The following is a 20,966-nucleotide window of genomic DNA, read 5'->3' on the forward strand; positions in this document are numbered from 1 at the left end:
CTGGCTCTGCTCGCTGGTGTCGGGGTCTCTGCAGCTCAGGTTTCCTTTTCAACACTCCAAACGTCCAGCTCGCCTGAACTCACACGCTCTAAATTTAGCTGCCTTAAAGTCAGACGGGCTGCAGAGAGACTTGAACTCAGTCCGAAACCTGTGCTCTGTGAGGACCCTGAAGAACATGTGGACCTGAGGACCGATGGCAGCACTCAGACGTGTCTCTGCAGAAAGGAGCGGCCGTCTCTCCTGGCTGGTCTTCAGTCTGTTCGGTAAGACTCTTCGTATTGTTGGCACTGTAACACACACGCATGTAAAGTGTGTGTGTGTGTGTGTGAAGCTGAGTTCTGATGTTTGTTTGACAGTCTGACCCAGTAATCATGGCGTGATGTGAACCTCACATGGATCAACAAACAAACAACAAACACACGGCCAGGGTCCAGTCAGAGTCACGGTGCCACCTAGCGGCTGCAGGGCGTCATGTTTGTGTGTGTGTAACTGTTCCTTTAACTCAGCCGTCAGAGTTCAGGGCCCTAACGAAGCCGCCACAGCCCGTCCACAGACTCCAGCCTCACTGGACTGTTTGAGGTCTGTGATCTGGACCAGCAGGTTCCACAGAGACATGGAGGGAGGACTTCCTGTCCCCAGCTAATCTGAATCAATCAGCAGCCATTAGCAGCATGCTAGAGGGCTCAATCAGCTGCAGCAGTCTGCAGAGCGCCCCCTGCAGGAGCTGTGGACAGGGTCAGTGTGCAGCTGTAAGTGTGCTGTGCTCTGTTGGTTGCAGTGTGTCAGTGTCATGGCGGCTGTGCGGAGGTGGACTCCATGACGGAGGCCGTGGCAGGAAGAGGATTCCTGCTGGGCTGCATCTCCTGCAAGACGAGGGAGGAGGTCCCCGCCCGAGCCACCGTGGACTGGCACTTCAGACCGCCGGGAGAGGAGGACTTCATGCATGTGAGTCCCAGACCTGCTGAGCGGGGTTAAGGGTGGAGTCTGTGGTCATGTGACCAGCACAGATTTGAGGCGTGCCACCAGCAGCGCTCTGAGGAGGCGTGCAGCAGCAGAAGAACAGACCACATGGTCACATGTTACAAACCACAGACCAAACTCCAGGGTCCTCTGGTTTGAGTCCTGGTCCTGTGGCCCCTCAGCGTCCTCGGTGACGGATGTCTGTCCTTCCCTCCTCAGATTTTCCACTATGACCATCCCACGGCCGACATCCTGCACGAAGACTTCAGTCTCCGCCTGGAGTGGCGTGGGACGGAGGACGCTGACATTCAGACCGGCGCCGTTTACATGCACAACGTCACCTTCAACGACACAGGGACGTACCGCTGCACCTTCCACCGCACCCTCTTCCTGTCGCTGTCTGCCGAGCATGTTGCCGTGGAGAAGGAGGTGGAGCTGACGGTGGTGGCTGTAGGTGAGGGGGGGGGGGGGCAGGTACAAACGGCCTGTCCTATTGGTGCAGTGTCATCATGATGTCTGATGATGTCTGACGCCGTGTGTTGATGTCTGACGCCGTGTGATGATGTCTGACGCTGTGTTGATGTCTGACGCCGTGTGATGATGTCTGACGCTGTGTTGATGTCTGACGCCGTGTGATGATGTCTGACGCCGTGTGATGATGTCTGACGCCTTCTGATGATGTCTGACGCTGTGTGATGATGTCTGACGCTGTGTGATGATGTCTGACGCTGTGTGTTGATGTCTGTCGCCGTGTGTTGATGTCTGACGCCATCTGATGATGTCTGACGCCATCTGATGATGTCTGACGCCGTGTGTTGATGTCTGACGCTGTGTGTTGATGTCTGACGCTGTGTGTTGATGTCTGACGCCATCTGATGATGTCTGACGCCGTGTGATGATGTCTGACGCCGTGTGATGATGTCTGACGCTGTGTGATGATGTCTGACGCTGTGATGATGTCTGACGCCGTGTGATGATGTCTGACGCTGTGATGATGTCTGACGCCGTGTGATGATGTCTGACGCTGTGATGATGTCTGACGCCGTGTGATGATGTCTGACGCCGTTTGTTGATGTCTGACGCCGTGTGATGATGTCTGACGCCGTGTGATGATGTCTGACGCCGTTTGTTGATGTCTGACGCCGTGTGATGATGTCTGACGCCGTCTGTTGATCTCTGACGCCGTGTGATGATGTCTGACGCCGTGTGATGATGTCTGACGCCGTCTGTTGATCTCTGACGCCGTGTGATGATGTCTGACGCCGTGTGATGATGTTGGTTCCTCCTCAGCCAATCGGGAGCTGGCGGCTGTGATCTCAGAGATAATGATGTACGTGCTGATCACGTTTCTGCAGCTGTGGCTCATCGCGGTTCTGGTCTACTGTTACAAGAAGATCTGGGACGAGCACGAGATCCGGGAGGCGCGCAAAGCTCAGAAGGCTCAGGCAGCGTAAGTGTCAGGTGGCCGCGGGCTCCGCCCGGCGCCGGCTCTCACCTGACTGACTGGTCTCTCTCTGTGTTTCCAGACTGTTAGAGTCCAAAGACACGTGTGACGGCGTGCAGCTGGAGTAACAACAGGAAGCAGCACAACCACACACAGATGTTCAGTTTGTATTTGACGCTTCCTGCCGGAGCCACAGACTCTTTGTTTAAAAATAAAAACTTTAGAAAAATACTTTGAAATAAATATTTACAAGATACACAACTGACAGAAACAGAGCACTGTGTGTGTCTGTGTGTGTGTGTCTGTGTGTGTGTGTCTTGCCTCCCCGGATTCATTACGGTGGACCAGGCACCTGATAAGGATGCTCCCCCTCGCCCCCAAGAAGGAGAGTTAAAGCACATATACACAGACACACACACACACACATATATATACACACACACACACACACACACATATATACACACACACACACACACACATATACACACACACACACACACACACACACACATATACACACACACACACACACACACACATATACACACACACACACACACACACACATATATACACACACACACACACACACACATATATACACACATACACACGCACACACACATATACACACGCACACACACAGATACACATACACACACATATACACACACACACACAGACACACACATACACACACACACACAGATACACATACACACACATATACACACACACACACAGACACACACACACACACACACACACATATATACACACATACACACGCACACACACATATACACACGCACACACACAGATACACATACACACACATACACACGCACACACACATATACACACGCACACACACAGATACACATACACACACACACACACACAGTGTTGGAGGACATTTGGAGGTGGTTTTGTTGTAACTCTACTCTGCTGGTCTGAAAGCAGCTTTGTTCTCCTCTCAGACATTTGGTCTCAGACTGATCAGTGTTGATCGACAGAGGACAGAGGGTGGTGGACAGAGGACAGACGATGGTAGACAGAGGACAGAGGGTGGTGGACAGAGGACAGACGATGGTAGACAGAGGACAGAGGGTGGTGGACAGAGGACAGCACAAACAGCAGGTCTCACTCTGAACAGAGCTGTGGCTGGGTGCAGCTGAGTGTTCGACCTTCTTTAACCTCCAGGCTTCATTAAACGTGTTGACATGTTGAAGACATGCTGCACACGGAGGACGGCAGCGGACGGGGTGGAGGCTGTGCTGCACACGGAGGACGGCAGCGGACGGGGTGGAGGCTGTGCTGCACACGGAGGACGGCAGCGGACGGGGTGGAGGCGGTGCATCTGTGCCTCAGGTGTAGTCTGTCTGATGCCTCCGACTGCAGGAGCTGCTTCCAGATCACCAACAGGTAGGCTGAACCCTCAGTACTGATCCAGAGTCCAGTCAGACAGGGACAGACACTCAGTGAGACACATGTGCTGGAATACAAACCTGGAAGACTACAGAGGACACCTGCAGAATTCTGTCCATGGTGAGGTCAAAGTCTGCAGCAGAGACGCTGTCTGAATACAAAGAGACCTCACCACAGGCTGCAGGGCACTGGTCCCACTGGAGGACAGAGGACAGACAGAACAGAGGACAGGGAGAAGACAGAGGACAGAGAGAAAAGAGAGGACAGGGAGAAAAGAGAGGACAGAGGACAGAGAGAAAAAAACAGAGGACAGGGAGAAGACAGAGGGACAGGGAGAAGACAGAGGGACAGGGAGAAGACAGAGGGACAGGGAGAAGACAGAGGGACAGGGAGAAAAGAGAGGACAGGGAGAAAAGAGAGGACAGGGAGAAGACAGAGGGACAGGGAGAAGACAGAGGGACAGGGAGAAAAAAGAAAACAGGACAGATGATGACATGATGTTTCTCTGTTGTTGCAGTTTCCTGAGTGTCCAGCAGAGGTCAGCCATGCCCCACACCAACACCACCCAGCTGCACGCCCTCCTGCTCTCCTTCCTGCAGCACTGCCTCAACGGCACGGGCGCCCTGCCGGCCCCTCAGAACCACAGCACCCAGCAGGCCGTGCAGCGCGCGGCGGCTCAGTCTCAGGGCATCATGTACATCCTGCTGGTGGTCGGCATGTTCAGCTTCTTCACCTTCGGCATCATGTTCAGCTACATCCGCTCCAAGAAGCTGGAGAGCTCTCAGGATCCGTACCACCAGTACATCGCCCACGACTGGACCAGAGAGACGGCTCCGCCCAGGGCCGGCGCTCAGGCCCTGCACAGAGGGGCCGGCGGCGGCAGGGGGGCCACCGTCCTCTGTAACCCTGCAGCTGCTGCGGGGCTGAATGAAAAACCTCTGACAGACGATTGAATGATTTTTATTGAAACTCTCCACTGTTACAGTTTAACCCCGTCAGAGTGTGTGTGATGTTTCTGCTGTGTGTGTGTTCATGTGACCTGATCATGTGACATCATTAAACCAGCTGATGTGAAGCTTTGTGTCCTTCCAGTCTTCATCCGATCAGGCGCTGCACCCAGGACACCAGGCCCGGCCTGCTGCTCCGAGTCTGTGCGTTGGCTCTCTTCCTCTCCTCCTTCCTCCTCGCTCGCTCCTCCTCTCTCTCTCTCTGCTGGTCCAGTCTCCGTTGGCGTGCCCCCTTCACGGCGCGGTCCACCTCTCGGGACAGGCTGAAGTGAACCATCTGCATACTGAGCATGGGCACGATCAGGTTGTAGTTGTCCACCATCTTGTTGAGCTTCAGCAGCTCCTCCTCCACTGAGGCACACAGCTGCTCCCACTGGCTGCGCTCCGCCGGGCTCATGGGGTCGCCGAGCCTGGCCCGCCCCTCCAGCAGCCGGGTTCGGATCCGAGCCGCGGCCTCTCTGATGTCGCGCTGCGTGACGACCCAGGGAGGCTGGTAGCCGTTGTCGATGAGGATGCGGTTCAGGTTGTGGGTCATGGGATCGGCGTACGGATTGTGCTGGAACTTGATGAGGGGCTTTCCCGCTCCGCTCAGGTTCCTGAAGTCTCCGCGGGCCATGGACTCCTGAATGAGATCCTCCACCAGCCGCTCCACCGCCTGCGTGATTTTGATTTTGCGGCTGCGCTGACGCATGTCCCGCTCCACCAGGGCCCCCTCTGCTGCCGCCGCCCTCTCGTGCTCCCGCTGCCGGTAGTTCAGCACCTGCTCAGACGCTCGGTCCACTCGGACCTGCCGGTACTGGCGCTCGCGCTGGCTGGGCGTGCCTGAACCCACACCCTCGTAGCTGAGGTACTGTCTGTGCTGGAGAGCGGTACCTCTAGACTTCTCCTCATCGTCCGCCTCCTTCCCCCCGTCCAGTTGCTGGACCCTGCTCTGATGGGCCAGCACGGCGCGGTACGCCTCCTCGACCCGAGCGAACAGCGCCGCGTCTGCCGTCACCGCCCCACTGTCTGGATGGTAGAGCTTGGCTAGACGCAGGTACGCCTCTTTGACCCGAGCGGGGCTGCTGAGCCCGTCATCGGGCAGCTGCAGCAGCCTGTAGCTCTCCTGCAGGCTGCGGCTCATGTGAGGACCAAAGCTGAACCACCTGACCAGCAGCGCCGGCCGGGACAGGACGAGGAGGAGACGACCATGGTGGAGGCTGCTGAGCGAAAGCAGGAGGTGGACGGTGCAGGTCATCGCAGGCAGACTCAGCTGAAAAGACACCACAGCTGTGTGAGGGGAGGAGTCAGGCAGCATGCTCATGACTCTGACCAGCGTGCATGTACGGTGGCCCAGAGGGCTCAGAGACCAACCAAAGCAAAGGCAGGACATCATGTCATCACTGTAAACACATCCCACTACCGCCCCCTGTCTTCTAAGTCTATGAACACCCACAGTGTAAACCGCCACTGTGATGAGCGTGGTGTGTTTAAGTGCACCGGAAATAATACATCCCTGGATGTGGAGTGTGACCTGTAATAAGGCTGCTTTCAGCGGACAGGTTTATATGCACCGTCCGTTTATCTGACATGAAGCTCCGTGTTCTAAAGCGAACCTCAGGCACATTAGCTCAGAAGGCAGATGAAACAGCCCTGGGTTTACAGCCGTGTAGCTAGCTTTGTTTGTAGCTAGCTTTGTTTGTAGCTAGCTTTGTTTGTAGCTAGCTTTGTTTGTAGCTAGCTGTCGCCGCTCAGCGTCACTTCGGAGCAAACCAAGTTTCATTTCGAGTGTTTTAAACTAAAAACGAATAAAAACCGAGGCACAGACCTGTTCACTGCACACTCAGTAACACGTTAACGCTGCATGACCCACAAACACCACACACAGGTCAGCGGTTTGTTGTGACTGCAGCTGCTGCTTCTTCTTCTTCTTCTCTCTGCTGCTGTGTTGCATTGCGCCCCCTGCCGGCCTCCCAGGAATGCTGCACGTGCCGTCATCTCAAAACGAGGTAGATATAAATACGGAACAGTAGGTGGCGGTAGCAGGTCTCCATTAAATACAAGAAGAAGAAAACAATGACAACTTCCGGTCGGAAGTGACGAAGAACCGTGCTGGATTCTTTTTTTTTTTTGAATCTTTATTTATAACAATGTCATTTTACAATTTATACATATAAACAACAAACAACAAATAATAAACAACACATAAAACAAGGCAAAGAGTCTGCTAGGTTACAGCAATATTACATTTTCCAATAAGTGCAATCGTTTTAAATAATTTCTTATTAGTTAGTTTGAGTTTATTGATGGAAGCTAAATATATTTTCAAATCTGTTACTTTAAAATTATGCCAAGAGGTACTTTGTTATTCCATTTAATGTTGTGTATATAATATTTTGCAAGGATTATAATTAGGTTTACAATATAAACTTCATCTTTAGTAAATAAATAAATAATAAATAAATAAAGTACGGTTATTAGTTTTAGATAATGTTGCAAATTTGACCAAAATATGTTAACATGCAAACATTCCACAAAGACATGCTCCATACTTTCTCCCTCACCCTGACAAAAGGAGCATTGATTGGATATATTTGGGAGAAAACGACATAAATAATCTTTATCTGGGTAATATCGATGTGTTATTTTAAATAGACATTCTTTAACTTTATTTGTAATTATGTATTTATAAGGTAGTAAGAAGATTGAGGTCCACTGTTTTTTACTGAAAGATGAGAGAGGGTTTGAGATTTGGACAAAATTATTTCTAATATATTTGTTTGTGCATTTCTTATCGACTAGACCGTGCTGGATTCTGTCTCTTCTGTGTTTTGTTACGTTCGAGAAGGAAAATCAAAGGAATTGTTAAATCCGGGACATTCAGACCCACAAACAGCACATGTCCCGTATATTTAGATTTTTATTTTATTTTAAAACAAATATAAAATATGCATCGTCTTTAAAGACAAATCCAAATATCAAAAGATACAGAAAAATACAAGTATATGTTATTTCATGTACAATATCTTTTAGAGCAAGTGTTTCATAAAGCTTTAAAACTGTAGAATCATTAACGTCTAAATATCTGACATAAAAACTGGCACATGAACAGGATTTTTAACCCTCTGATGAAACACCTGAGAAAATGACTGACTCTCTGTAAACATGAAACTTCACCAGTCTGACATCCTCTGCACCAGATCCATCCGGCTCATCTCCCTGAAGACGCTCCTGGTCACCGCCACAGACTGCTGCTGCCCGTATGTCTGCAGCATCAGGTTCACCAGGTCCAGCCTGTCTGCCGTCTCCAGGCGGCCCCAGGGGATACCGGGGCGGTCTGCCCTTTGGTCCGGGCCCTGCAGTGACCACTTGAATCGCTTCAGCTCGTCCTGAGTCAGCTCTTCCAGCAGGTTCAGGAGCCTCTGCAGGTCTGATGAGGTCTGATGAGATCACACTTCATCAGCAACACCATCCCAGTTCGATTTGAAATGTGTGAGAACAATCTGAGGTCACTCACCTCCTGGACCTGTGTGTCCAGCTGCTCACAGTGTTGCTCTGAAACGACAGGGCGGGTTTGTAAAGGGGGTTTTCTGAGTGGCAGGTTACTGTGGTGTCAGCTTACCGTCAGACAGAGTGCTGACGCCGTCCGCTTCACCTGACGATGCTGCGGCTGAAAGAAAGCATAAAGCTGCACACTGACATCTGACCAAACCCCGCTGTTCATGTCTGTCCTGCAGGGCTGTTTATCTAAGAGAAGACACGCTCCTGAGAAGCTCCGGTTAGCAACTAGCTGCTAGCTCCATCATCAGCCTGCATGCTGACGATTGTAGGACAGAAACCAAAAGCTGAATGGAGGAGGAGCCTGCCCTCTCTTACTGTCTGGACTACAGCTCTGCAGGACACGGGAGGCCTGTGTGTCTTACCTTCTGATGGACCTGAGTGTGGATGGTCGTCTGAAACAAAGCAGAACAGGTCAGAGTCTGCAGCCAGCAGGGCCTCGTCCGAACCAGCGGGGCCCCTGGATCAGCAGGACTGTACACACTCACAGTCACCGACCTTTCCTGATCTTGCTGCTCCAAACTGGGTCGCTGGGCTTCGACTGCAGCAGCAGTGTGAGCGTGAAGTTCCTGTCTGGACTCTCGATGAACACTTCGTAGAAGTTTGGGTCCTGGCTGTCATACCTGAGAGTTAGTTTCTGTGTGAACAGACAGAGTCTCAGTCAGTCCTGGGTCCGCGCTCGGTGTCTCCTTCCTGTGAGGTGGGCTGAATTTGACCTGAAGCTGGACTCACAGGCATCACACCTCAGTGACAGGCGCAGTCCTAACACATCTGAGACCTGGCTCAGACTGACCTGTGGTTGAATCTTTGCTGCGTCTGTGTCGGCTGTGAGCACGAAGCCTTGGAGCATCTTCAGGTACCTGTCAGGTCGAGGCTTCCTGATCGTCCCGTATCCGCCGGAGGTTTCCTTCTTCTCCACCGTCTGAGGGGAAACATGCACCTCTGTGAGGCCACAGTGCGGTTATCCTCACGCATTTGACAGACAGGCTGACAGAAAGGCTGAAAGGTGCAGTCAGCAGGGAGAGCAGCTCTGCTGTCAGAGGCCGGAGCAGTGAGGAGAGGCAGAGCTGGAGGAAGATGAAGATGAAGAGGTTCTCTTTAGGACAACAGGATCAGGAGCGAGCTCATCAGAGACAGCGCAGGATGCTGGAGCTGCAGCAAAGAGGACGGTCAAAGAGGAGACACATGGACGTGAAGTTAGCTGGTGTGAGACGAGGAAGCAGAGGAGGGAGGATGGTTCGCTGTGCAGAGCCCTGAAGAGAACAGCTGAGAGCAGAAGAAGACATGAAGCATCACGACAGAACGTTTAAAACCAGCCTGTGACTTTGGTTTTACTGATGGTCCTTGAATGCATCATGTTTAAAACCCAATCTTATTCTACACAAATCCTCCAAAGCTGAGCTGTTCACTGACATCAGACATCCTGCAGCTGATGTCTGTCTCTGTCCTCTGCATGTCTGTCTCTGTCCTCTGCGTGTCTGTCTCTGTCTTCCTCTGCCTGTCTGTCTCTGTCTTCCTCTGCCTGTCTGTCTCTGTCTTCCTCTGCCTGTCTGTCTCTGTCTTCCTCTGCCTGTCTGTCTCTGTCTTCCTCTGCGTGTCTGTCTCTGTCTTCCTCTGCCTGTCTGTCTCTGTCTTCCTCTGCCTGTCTGTCTCTGTCTTCCTCTGTGTCTCTGTCTCTGTCTTCCTCTGTGTCTCTGTCTCTGTCTTCCTCTGCCTGTCTGTCTCTGTCTTCCTCTGTGTGTCTGTCTCTGTCTTCCTCTGCCTGTCTGTCTCTGTCTTCCTCTGCCTGTCTGTCTCTGTCTTCCTCTCTGTGTGTCTGTCTCTGTCTTCCTCTGCCTGTCTGTCTCTGTCTTCCTCTGCCTGTCTGTCTCTGTCTTCCTCTGTGTGTCTGTCTCTGTCTTCCTCTGCCTGTCTGTCTCTGTCTTCCTCTGCCTGTCTGTCTCTGTCTTCCTCTGTGTGTCTGTCTCTGTCTTCCTCTGCCTGTCTGTCTCTGCCTGTCTGTCTCTGTCTTCCTCTGCCTGTCTGTCTCTGTCTTCCTCTGCCTGTCTGTCTCTGTCTTCCTCTGCCTGTCTGTCTCTGTCTTCCTCTGCGTGTCTGTCTCTGTCTTCCTCTGCCTGTCTGTCTCTGTCTTCCTCTGTGTGTCTGTCTCTGTCTTCCTCTGCCTGTCTGTCTCTGCCTGTCTGTCTCTGTCTTCCTCTGCCTGTCTGTCTCTGTCTTCCTCTGCCTGTCTGTCTCTGCCTGTCTGTCTCTGTCTTCCTCTGCCTGTCTGTCTCTGTCTTCCTCTGCCTGTCTGTCTCTGTCTTCCTCTGCCTGTCTGTCTCTGCCTGTCTGTCTCTGTCTTCCTCTGCCTGTCTGTCTCTGTCTTCCTCTGCCTGTCTGTCTCTGCCTGTCTGTCTCTGTCTTCCTCTGCCTGTCTGTCTCTGCCTGTCTGTCTCTGTCTTCCTCTGCCTGTCTGTCTCTGTCTTCCTCTGCCTGTCTGTCTCTGTCTTCCTCTGCCTGTCTGTCTCTGCCTGTCTGTCTCTGTCTTCCTCTGCGTGTCTGTCTCTGTCTTCCTCTGCCTGTCTGTCTCTGTCTTCCTCTGCGTGTCTGTCTCTGTCTTCCTCTGCCTGTCTGTCTCTGTCTTCCTCTGCGTGTCTGTCTCTGTCTCCCTCTGTGTCTCTGTCTTCCTCTGCCTGTCTGTCTCTGTCTCCCTCTGTGTGTCTGTCTCTGTCTTCCTCCTGTCAGTCACCTGTTGTAGAGCAGGGTCGTGTGGGATCAGGTAGACGTGCAGTTTGAGGAACGGCGTGTTGAGTTTGTAGTACAGCAGCACGCTGCAGCTGATTTTCACGGGTAAGCCGACTTTCATCAGGACCGCTCTGGGGGAGAACATGGGCCGAGTCAACCTGACGTGCGACGCTGTGACCTCCGACACTTTTTCCACCTCGTCTCCACAGTCCTTTACGTGGAGGACGGCAAACCTGTCCAATATTTTGGGGTTGTCCTCTGAACAACACACACAGCACTGACAGTGAGAGGAAATGGCCGCCATGCTTCAGCAGCTTCTGATTGGTTCATATCCTCTTACCGGTGCAGATCCAGTGTGGCAGGTGCACTTCATTTAACCTCCCAGCAGTGACCGTGATGTCCAGCAGGGGGCCTGCAGGCATGTACTGTCTGCTCTCCATCCTCTGCATGTGTCCCTCCCAGGAGCAGAACTGGTACTGAAAGCTGGTCTGTCCCTCACAGAGCCAGCGCAGACCCGAGACGCGGCATTCAAAGCATCCGGCTGCAGTCTGGAGGCTGAAAGGACAAGGATCATGTTCAGAGAGACGCTGCTGCTGTGATGGACATGTCCATGCTGTGATCAGGTCCTCCTGTCCGACCTCCTGATGGACATGTCCATGCTGTGATCAGGCCCCACTGTCTGACCTCCTGATGGACATGTCCATGCTGTGATCAGGTCCTCCTGTCTGACCTCCTGATGGACATGTCCATGCTGTGATCAGGCCCCACTGTCTGACCTCCTGATGGACATGTCCATGCTGTGATCAGGCCCCACTGTCTGACCTCCTGATGGACATGTCCATGCTGTGATCAGGTCCTCCTGTCTGGCCTCCTGGTGGACATGTCCATGCTGTGATCCCTGATGCACAGGCCACAGACCTCATGCAGACTTTCCTGCACAGGACATCTCTCAGGACTCGGGGTGGTGTTCTCACCTGTATGTTGGAGCCTCGTCTGCCCTCTCATTCACCTCGGGGTCCACTTTAGTCCAGTCACTGGCGTCCTGCTGCAGAGGACGTTCATTTTGTAACATGAAGTAAATGAATGCTACAGAAAAGGATGATGAAGGGAAGGATTACCCGTCCTCGTCCACAGCTCTCGGCCTCCAGCCCCCTCTGAGCCCCTGATTGTGTGGACATGTTGACACAGTCACTGTGCGGCCGTCACTCTGCTAAATGTCATCATTCATCAGTGTTGATACCTTCAGATCCTGAGCTGCTGTCTGGCGGTCTCTGGTTTATGTCCCTGAGAACCTCCCGGGTCACGTCCACACACTGCAGGCCGTGCTTCTTCACCATCAGAGCTGCGAGCCTCTGCCGCGTGTTCACCCTCAATGAAGACCATGGGATGAGTCTGAGGCTCCTCTGGAAGAGTGTGAAATGCAGCCACCATCTGAACTTCTTGAAACCCTTCTTGTCCAGTTTACTCAGCATTTCCACCAGAGTCACGGTCACAGCTGCTCTTTCTGCCTTCTGTGGAAGTTAAAGGGACGTTACAGGTTCAGACGACCTGGTTTAACCCTCTGCATCTCCTCACCTGCTCGAACCCGGACCAAAGCATCATCACAGCTGCACTTTGATCAGAGCTGTGTGCACTCACCGCCTTCGACAGCGCCTGATGACACTGATCCATGGAGCGTCTCTCTGAGGACAGAGCACACTGTGACTCCATGCATGGACACACAGGAGACACCCCAACCCCAGACAGACAGAGAGGGACAGAGAGACAGAGAGGCAGAGAGACAGGCAGAGAGACAGACAGACAGAGAGACAGACAGGCAGAGAGACAGACAGGCAGAGAGACAGACAGGCAGAGAGACAGACAGACAGAGAGAAAGACAGACAGAGAGACAGACAGGCAGAGAGAAAGACAGACAGACAGAGAGGGACAGAGAGGCAGAGAGACAGGCAGAGAGACAGACAGACAGAGAGACAGACAGACAGAGAGAAAGACAGACAGAGAGACAGACAGGCAGAGAGAAAGACAGACAGACAGAGAGGGACAGAGAGACAGAGAGGCAGAGAGACAGGCAGAGAGACAGACAGACAGAGAGACAGACAGGCAGAGAGACAGACAGGCAGAGAGACAGACAGGCAGAGAGACAGACAGACAGAGAGAAAGACAGACAGAGAGACAGACAGGCAGAGAGAAAGACAGACAGACAGAGAGGGACAGAGAGGCAGAGAGACAGACAGACAGAGAGACAGACAGACAGAGAGAAAGACAGACAGAGAGACAGACAGGCAGAGAGAAAGACAGACAGACAGAGAGGGACAGAGAGACAGAGAGGCAGAGAGACAGGCAGAGAGACAGACAGACAGAGAGACAGACAGGCAGAGAGACAGACAGGCAGAGAGACAGACAGACAGAGAGACAGACAGACAGAGAGACAGACAGGCAGGCAGAGAGACAGACAGGCAGAGAGACAGACAGACAGAGAGACAGACAGACAGAGAGACAGACAGGCAGAGAGACAGACAGACAGATAGAGAGACAGACAGAGAGACAGACAGACAGACAGGCAGGCAGGCAGACAGAGAGACAGACAGACAGACAGACAGGATCTATGCTATGAGTGAAGATGTGTTCATCTTACTTCTGGATTCAGAGCTCGGTCCGTTCAGCTGCTGCACCAGATCAGTCCTGCCCATGTCCACGAAGACGTCTCTGATCACCTTCACACACCGCTGTCCGAGCTCATCCACCAGCAGATCCACGATCTGGTCCCTGTCCGGTGTGGCTCTTACACTCTCTGAGACGTCCGACAGATCCTGCTCGGACATCGTCAGCTGCAGGAGCGTCTTGAACTTCCCCAGCTCTCCATAACTCAGATGTTTCAGAGCTTCCACGAGCAGCTGTTTAACAGCCACCACTGTGACCACCTGGAAGAGTCCGTGCACATGTATTCACATCACACATCTGCCAGGATGTTGCTCATCAATAATGTTGATAGGATGTTACTGTGCCTGGACCCAGCTCAGGACAGCACTCACTTTGTGGATCAGAGCAGACGGATGTTCATGCTGCTGTTTTCCTGATGGAACAGGAGCTCAGATCAATAACTGAGAACGATCTGCAGCACACAATAAATCATGTTCTGATGAAGCCCTCAACTGCTGAACTAAGCTCTAACAGGTCTTACTTTGGGGGTTTGAGCTGCTGTCTGTGTGCCTCTGGACCAGATCACTCTTCTTCATGTCCTCTAAAACATCCATGGTGGACTTCAGAGACCGGAGGCCCTGCCTCTGCACCATTAAAATCACAGAGGCCTGCAGGTCCAAGTCCAACAGCGTTTTCAGTGGGATGTTTCTGTGCGTTGCGGTCAGGAGTCTCTTGAAAGTCCAGCACTCCCTGCTGCTCAGACCAGCCAGAGTTTCCACGAGCTGCTCTGTGACAGACAGCAGCGCCTCCACCTGATGGATTCAAAGGACATGTGGGTGGGATGAAGTGCAGCGACCAGTGGGAGCAGTACATGTTCAGTGTTTTATAACATAAAGCTGCATTCATGTTGCATTTCTCTGATCAAAGCTGACCTGTGCTGCAGCTAGCTGGCTAACTGCTCTGTACTGGCTGAAATGGGCTGTGACATCACTCACCTTGGGGGTCAGAGCAGGCCAGTCCTCGTCCACAGAGGGCTCCTCTGAGGACAAAAGAACAAAACACTCCTGAAGGACACATCAGGCCTTCCAGCATGTCTGAATTCATCCTGTTAAACGTTCCTTTAGAATCACAATGTGCAGCAGGAGTTAGCATGTTAGCACTTCCTGTCCCCTCGGCTACATGCTAACAAGTGGCGAAATGAGACTACAGACGATGTGGTTAAAGGTCATCCAGGTGTTTGTGCTGTAGGAGAGGTCAGAGCGGTGAACCTGGTGCCCCTCCTCCATGACCCGGTGTCTTATGTCTTATGCGGTCTCATGTCTCTTACATGTTGCTGTGTTGTTTTGCTGTAACACATGTGAGCCGGCATGTAGCCACACATATTCCTGTATCTCACCTCTGGATCCTGAGCCCCTCTCTGGCAGCCTCTGCACCAGATCAGTCCTCCTCATGGCCGAAAGAACCTCTCGGGTCACGTCCACCGACTGCAGGCCCAGCGTCTCCACCAGCATGTCCACTGTGAGCGTTGTGTCTGTGCTGTTCACGGCCCTCCCTGAGAGCTGAGGAAGACTCCTGTGGAACAACGTGTACTGCAGGAGCCACATGAACTCTGGGACCTCGTGGCGGTCCAGACCTGTCAGGGTTTCCACCAGCAGATCTGTAACAGCTTTAAATGTCGCCACCTACAGAACGAATTCACAGAGAAAGTCTGAGACTTGTTTCTCACACATTTAGATGACACAACAGGCGCTACCAGCAAAGAGGAGGCAGCACAGCAGAGACACTACACACGCTCGAACTATCCACACATCTGGATGCACTAGGACAAACCCCACACAGGAGGGTCAGGGTCCAACAGGAACTTTCTTAGAACAGGAGCTGAGGTCACTCACTTTGTGGATCGCAGCAGACAGATGTTCACCCAGCTGCTGTCCTTCAGAAACAAAGAACAGAAATTATGAAGCAGCAACAATCTAAAACCTGAGCATAGCTTTGTCCCTTTCTCCACCACCACCACCACCAGCAGCACCACCTGAACAGAGTCTACAGCCAGCTGTTAGGATGCAGGATGTGTGCTGTCTTACTCCGGGGTGTTGAGCCGCTGTGTGTCAGCCTCAGAGCCAGGTCCTTCCTCTTCATGTACCCTAAAACCTCTGCGGCCTTCTCCACAGTCTGATGGCCGTACGTCTGCACCATCAAACACACCGAGTCCTGCAGGTCTGACTCCATTAATTCATTTGGGATCTGCCTGTGAAATAACCCGAAGGTGCGTTTGAAGGTCCCGAGGTCTTCGTCAGTCAGATCAGCCAGCGTCTCCAGGAGCAGCTCAGTGTCGGACACCAGCGCCTCCACCTGACGGAAGCACATGTTGGTGGGTTAAAGATCTGAGCAGAAAGACAGAGTCATAAACATGTGTCTTATCCCGCTGACCCATCCAGGCCGTCAATAATTAACCCTTCCTGTGCTGTTACAGTGAATGACGAGCTGATCAAAGATGGTAATCAGTGCTCCATCCTGCCTGAGTCAGAGAGCAGGCAGAGTGTGTGTGTGTGTGTGTGTGTGTGTGAGTGTCTGCAGGCAGAGTGTGTGTGTGTGTCTGCAGGCAGAGTGTGTGTGTGTGTCTGCAGGCAGAGTGTGTGTGTGTGAGTGTGTGCAGTCAGAGTGTGTGTGTGTGTGAGTGTGAGTGTGTGTGTGTGTGTCTGCAGTCAGTGTGTGTGTGTGTGTGAGTGTGTGTGTGTGTCTGCAGGCAGAGTGTGTGTGTGTGTGTGTGTGTGAGTGTGTGTGTGTGTGTGTCTGCAGGCAGAGTGTGTGTGTGTGTGTGTCTGCAGTCAGAGTGTGTGTGTGTGTGTGAGTGTGTGTGTGTGTCTGCAGTCAGAGTGTGTGTGTGTGTGTGTGTGTGTGAGTGTGTGTGTGTCTGCAGTCAGAGTGTGTGTGTGTGTGTGTGTGAGTGTGTGTGTGTCTGCAGTCAGAGTGTGTGTGTGTGTGTGTGAGTGTGTGTGTGTCTGCAGTCAGAGTGTGTGTGTGTGTGTGTGTGAGTGTGTGTGTGTCTGCAGTCAGAGTGTGTGTGTGTGTGTGTGTGAGTGTGTGTGTGTCTGCAGTCAGAGTGTGTGTGTGTGTGTGAGTGTGTGTGTGTCTGCAGTCAGAGTGTGTGTGTAGAATCACTCAGGTATTCAGACAGAGATCAGCTGCAGGAAGCTGCAGGTCAGACAGAGACTCCGAGTGTTGGTCATGTGACTCCATCATGGCGTCCTGCTGAGGGGGACAGGACTTTCTGTTTGTACTGAGTCTTGGTGGAGTGGACTCTGTTTTATATATTCTATATATAGACTGATTGGGTCGCTGTGTAATCGTCATGGTGTCAGGTGGTTGCAGTGAGGTAAACAGCAGGGGCAGCCTTGATGTTTGAAGTGTGGACTCACTCGGTGCCTCAGTGAAGGCGGCGGGGTCTCTGCAGAGTAAAGAAAGGACAGATTAGCAGATGTGATCTGTTGGTTTACTTTCAGCCACATGGCCCCCAATCCTCAGTGGAAGGCTGCACAGTCACTTCAGAGGCTGTGAGACGTCTCTCTGGACGCTTCCTCTCCCTCTGGGGGACCGAGGCCTCGCTGCCATCTTTGTGTCTGTGGCTAACTTCAGATCTGGATCAAAGGTCGTGATCTCATCCTTTAATCCTGATCAGCTGCTGGTGCAACATGTTCATGAGCCTTCATTTTAAAGGAATCCTGCATTACAGGCTTCACAGGCTTCATACTAAGATGTGACCAAATGCAAACAAAGGCCAGCACCATCAGGAAACCCTGCATCTTACTTTTGTCTCCTGGCTGAAAAGCTGGAAAGCGCTGCCCCAGGACCGACCTCTCCATCCTCATTAAAACCTTCCTGGTCACGTCCACACAGTCTGTCCCCAGCAGCAGCTCCACCACATCCTGCCTGCGGCCTTCTTTCAGCCGGCTCTTTGAGATGGGAGGTAAATCTTTCTCCACTTCCACGAGCGACTTGAATCTGTCGAAGTCGTCTGGACTCAGCTGGTTCAGTGTTTCGACGAGCGGCCTCTCAGAGGCCATGGTTTCCACCTGCGGAGCACATGATGCATTCAGTGGGTCTGCTCTTAACGCCACACGATGACACGCTGTGACTGTGTGTCGATTCCAAAGACCTGATGACATCATGACATTCGATTAGAGAAAAACAACGATCCAGATACATGAAAGCACAACTTTAATGTTGCTTCATCCACACTTATAAGATTTAATGTATTCAGGCACCAACTGAGAATCACCTTCATCTAACCTGTGAACAGAGCCGTCACAACATGGTGGGCAAACTACCCCGAGCCCTGAGCGTGAGGGGCCCAGAGCGTGAGAGGGGAGGGGCCAGAGCGTGAGGGGCCCAGAGCGTGAGAGGGGAGGGGCCAGAGCGTGAGGGGGGAGGGCCCGGAGCGTGAGAGGGGAGGGGCCCGGAGCGTGAGTGGAGGGGCCAGAGCGTGAGAGGGGAGGGGCCCGGAGCGTGAGGGGAGGGGCCAGAGCGTGAGAGGGGAGGGGCCAGAGCGTGAGGGGGAGGGGTCAGAGCGTGAGAGGGGAGGGGCCAGAGCGTGAGGGGCCCAGAGCGTGAGAGGGGAGGGCCCGGAGCGTGAGAGGGGAGGGGCCAGAGCGTGAGGGGGAGGGGCCAGAGCGTGAGGGGGAGGGGCCAGAGCGTGAGGGGCCCAGAGCGTGAGAGGGGAGGGGCCAGAGCGTGAGAGGGGAGGGGCCAGAGCGTGAGAGGGGAGGGGCCCGGAGCGTGAGGGGAGGGGCCAGAGCGTGAGGGGCCCAGAGCGTGAGAGGGGAGGGGCCAGAGCGTGAGAGGGGAGGGGCCAGAGCGTGAGGGGAGGGCCCGGAGCGTGAGTGGAGGGGCCAGAGCGTGAGAGGGGAGGGGCCCGGAGCGTGAGGGGAGGGGCCAGAGCGTGAGAGGGGAGGGGCCAGAGCGTGAGGGGCCCAGAGCGTGAGAGGGGAGGGGCCAGAGCGTGAGGGGGAGGGGTCAGAGCGTGAGAGGGGAGGGGCCAGAGCGTGAGGGGCCCAGAGCGTGAGAGGGGAGGGGCCAGAGCGTGAGAGGGGAGGGGCCAGAGCGTGAGAGGGGAGGGGCCCGGAGCGTGAGGGGGAGGGGCCCGGAGCGTGAGGAGAGGGGCCCGGAGCGTGAGAGGGGAGGGGCCCAGAGCGTGAGGGGAGGGGCCAGAGTGGCGGTGAGTTGTGGGTCTGTGTTTTCTTCGTAAACTAAAGCTGCTGCTTCCTCATTCTTCAGACTCACTGTGTCTCCGTCCTACCCATTGGCAGTAAAAACTATGGACAGAGCTTCCGTGACGTAACCCGTTTGTTTCTGAAGAGCCGTTCTGAGGCTCGGTGGGAGGTTCCGGGACGTGATGACCGCCGCCATGTTGGCAGAGTCACGTCCGCCAAAACTCCAAATATGGACAAAGAGGGGGGGCACGAGCGGGGTTTAGGGGGGCGGGCGATCGTGGAAGCAGGAAACTCACGTTGTGATACGTCAACTGTCTGTCACTCAAGCGGCAACGCCCATAATTATGCGTAATTTTAAGTCAGAATACAATTAAAACGAGTGGGTTGTAAAAAAATTCACCCCCCCTACAACTGACACTAGAAGAGAACCTATCATCTGAGACCAGAGTGGTTTTGGTACCAGGCCGTAAACATGTTAATTTCTGCTGTTAAGTCGGCCATTTTAACATGGGAGTCTATGGGAAGGGTTAGGATTACTCACTTCTGGAGCCAGCCCCCAGTGGTTGCAGCGTGAATTACAAGTTTTGACACTTCCGCATGGGCTTCAGGTCTGAGCCCCGAGACGCTTGGTCCTACCTGACCGGCCGACACCTAAAACCAGACTGACAGTAACAGAAATGTTTGTGGTCATGGTGTAAGCGCCAATATTATAGTTTATTTCATTACGTTTAGTTTTGTGATTTATGCAGATTGATTGATTGATTGATTTGCCTTTTGAATTTTGAGCCACCTGTGTTGTGGTTGTCTTGTGGCTTCCAGAAGAACCAGGAAGTGAGCTTTGTTCACCTGCGTTAAATAAACGAGACATGTCGGAGCGACCATCTGCCTCCACGAGTAAAACAAGTAAAACAAGTAAAACAGTCTCTTGTCATTTCCGGTTTCACATTTGGTCTGAATTTATTGTGGGCGTGATGAACGTGTTGAAGCCCAGAGCTCCTTCAGGTGAGAACACACAGACAGAAGGAGGAAGCACAGCGACCATGGACAGTTTAGAGGAGCAGCTGCAAACAGCTGCTGGAAGGAGAAACACGGCCACAGAGAGTCTGTCCACAAGGTGGCGCTAAAAACTAATCCCAGTATTGATCACGGTGTTACAGCGGCTCGTTAAACTCACAGACAGAGGTCTGCTGCAGTCAGCTGCTCTGATCTTCTGTTGTCAGCTGTGCGCCCTCTGCCGTGAACATGCACACATCTGTGTGTATGTTGTTGTGGTCGGCCCGCCGCCATCTTGGCAGCGTCACAGCCGCCTAAACGCCAAATATGGGCAAAGAAGTGGAGCGCGGGCTGGAGGCTCCGGGTTGAGCCGCCATGATGACGTCAATGGTTAATGTGGTTAAAAGTGGGCTCACCGACACGCACAGGGGCCTCTCGGACGGTGACGGGGTGTGGCCTGTCCCGGTACCCACAGCTCCGCTCTGACCCGTGCCGCCTTTAACGCTTTGTTTACCGTCCTTCAGCGGAGGTCCAGCTGCACCAGGAAGCCCGCGCTGGTTCCAGGCTGTCCCCCCGCGGATGGAACTTCTTCTGAGGAAGTGAAGTGTCCGTGTGTCCTCTGAGTCAGGACCAGGCGCAGGGTTCGAGGACGGCCCCGCTGAGGGTCCGAGGTGTCGTCATGTGTTTCCTCTGTTAAACGCGCCTGATCACAAACCCAGACCCAGACCCGGACCCAGAGCCAGACCCGTGTTCAGCACAGGCGGCTCTATGCAGGAGGAACAAGTCGATGAACTCACTGACGTGTCTGGACGGTGCCCCCTGTCGGCCAGCAGGAGGCGCTGCAGGCTCAGGCTCCACTGTCCCCCCTGTCTGTGTGAACCTGGGCCTCCGGTCAGGAGCGGGTCCGCCCCGCGTGAAGCAGCAGCGGGTTTATTTAGAACATTCACATTTATTCAGACATGTCAGTGGCTCCGCTGGTGACGTCATTCATTCACACCCCATTCTGATTGATCATTGACA

The 20,966-nt window shown here is 53.3% G+C and overlaps 4 protein-coding genes across 14 annotated transcripts in view; 2 read left to right on the forward strand and 2 right to left on the reverse strand.

The window, feature by feature from the left end:
• The window catches only part of LOC114448256 (sodium channel subunit beta-1-like), a 3,835-nt gene extending 414 nt beyond the window's left edge, over window positions 1–3,421 (forward strand). The window contains exons 1-6 of one of the 2 annotated variants that reach the window (XM_028425104.1): window positions 1–263; window positions 779–945; window positions 1,180–1,414; window positions 2,251–2,410; window positions 2,487–2,567; window positions 3,388–3,421. The exon at window positions 1–263 is cut by the window's left edge and continues 414 nt beyond it. In XM_028425104.1, the coding sequence (XP_028280905.1) occupies window positions 194–263; window positions 779–945; window positions 1,180–1,414; window positions 2,251–2,410; window positions 2,487–2,532 (678 nt within the window). In that variant the 5' untranslated portion in view covers window positions 1–193 and the 3' untranslated portion in view covers window positions 2,533–2,567; window positions 3,388–3,421. Of the gene's footprint in view, window positions 264–778; window positions 946–1,179; window positions 1,415–2,250; window positions 2,411–2,486; window positions 2,666–3,387 lie in introns of those variants that run through there. The other variant, XM_028425103.1, reaches the window with a different exon arrangement.
• Window positions 3,422–3,445: 24 nt separating this feature from the next.
• Window positions 3,446–4,910, forward strand: LOC114448261 (uncharacterized). The gene is made up of 2 exons (XM_028425114.1): window positions 3,446–3,832; window positions 4,353–4,910. The coding sequence occupies exons 1-2, from the start codon at window positions 3,642–3,644 to the stop codon at window positions 4,786–4,788; spliced, it is 627 nt and encodes a 208-aa protein (XP_028280915.1). The 5' UTR covers window positions 3,446–3,641; the 3' UTR covers window positions 4,789–4,910.
• On the reverse strand, window positions 4,780–6,759 carry LOC114448246 (dnaJ homolog subfamily C member 28-like). Its single transcript, XM_028425085.1, has 2 exons — window positions 6,650–6,759; window positions 4,780–6,094 (listed from the first exon to the last, which is right to left on the reverse strand). Exon 2 carries the CDS (start codon window positions 6,077–6,079, stop codon window positions 4,931–4,933), a length of 1,149 nt encoding a protein of 382 aa, XP_028280886.1. The 5' UTR covers window positions 6,080–6,094; window positions 6,650–6,759; the 3' UTR covers window positions 4,780–4,930.
• A 445-nt stretch (window positions 6,760–7,204) lies between these two features.
• On the reverse strand, window positions 7,205–20,872 carry LOC114448224 (uncharacterized). Of its 10 annotated transcripts, none has more exons than XM_028425039.1 (23): window positions 19,744–20,017; window positions 19,495–19,604; window positions 17,552–17,816; window positions 17,163–17,191; window positions 15,828–16,095; window positions 15,636–15,676; window positions 15,140–15,425; window positions 14,739–14,782; window positions 14,285–14,555; window positions 14,136–14,176; window positions 13,739–14,024; window positions 12,679–12,785; window positions 12,344–12,614; window positions 12,222–12,265; window positions 12,078–12,148; window positions 11,444–11,658; window positions 11,108–11,361; window positions 9,173–9,301; window positions 8,878–9,016; window positions 8,745–8,774; window positions 8,444–8,491; window positions 8,339–8,376; window positions 7,206–8,261 (listed from the first exon to the last, which is right to left on the reverse strand). In XM_028425039.1, the coding sequence occupies exons 3-23, from the start codon at window positions 17,805–17,807 to the stop codon at window positions 7,995–7,997; spliced, it is 3,135 nt and encodes a 1,044-aa protein (XP_028280840.1). In that variant the 5' UTR covers window positions 17,808–17,816; window positions 19,495–19,604; window positions 19,744–20,017; the 3' UTR covers window positions 7,206–7,994. The 10 variants fall into 10 exon arrangements, with proteins under 10 accessions (XP_028280841.1, XP_028280843.1, XP_028280840.1 ...); XM_028425037.1 differs by having other exon boundaries at window positions 19,495–19,615; XM_028425040.1 differs by lacking the exons at window positions 19,495–19,604; window positions 19,744–20,017 and adding an exon at window positions 20,363–20,871 and having other exon boundaries at window positions 7,205–8,261; window positions 12,078–12,145.
• Between the last annotated feature and the right edge of the window lie 94 nt (window positions 20,873–20,966).

This window comes from Parambassis ranga, chromosome 16, assembly GCF_900634625.1.
Source record: "Parambassis ranga chromosome 16, fParRan2.1, whole genome shotgun sequence".
NCBI classification, from domain to species: Eukaryota; Metazoa; Chordata; class Actinopteri; family Ambassidae; genus Parambassis; species Parambassis ranga.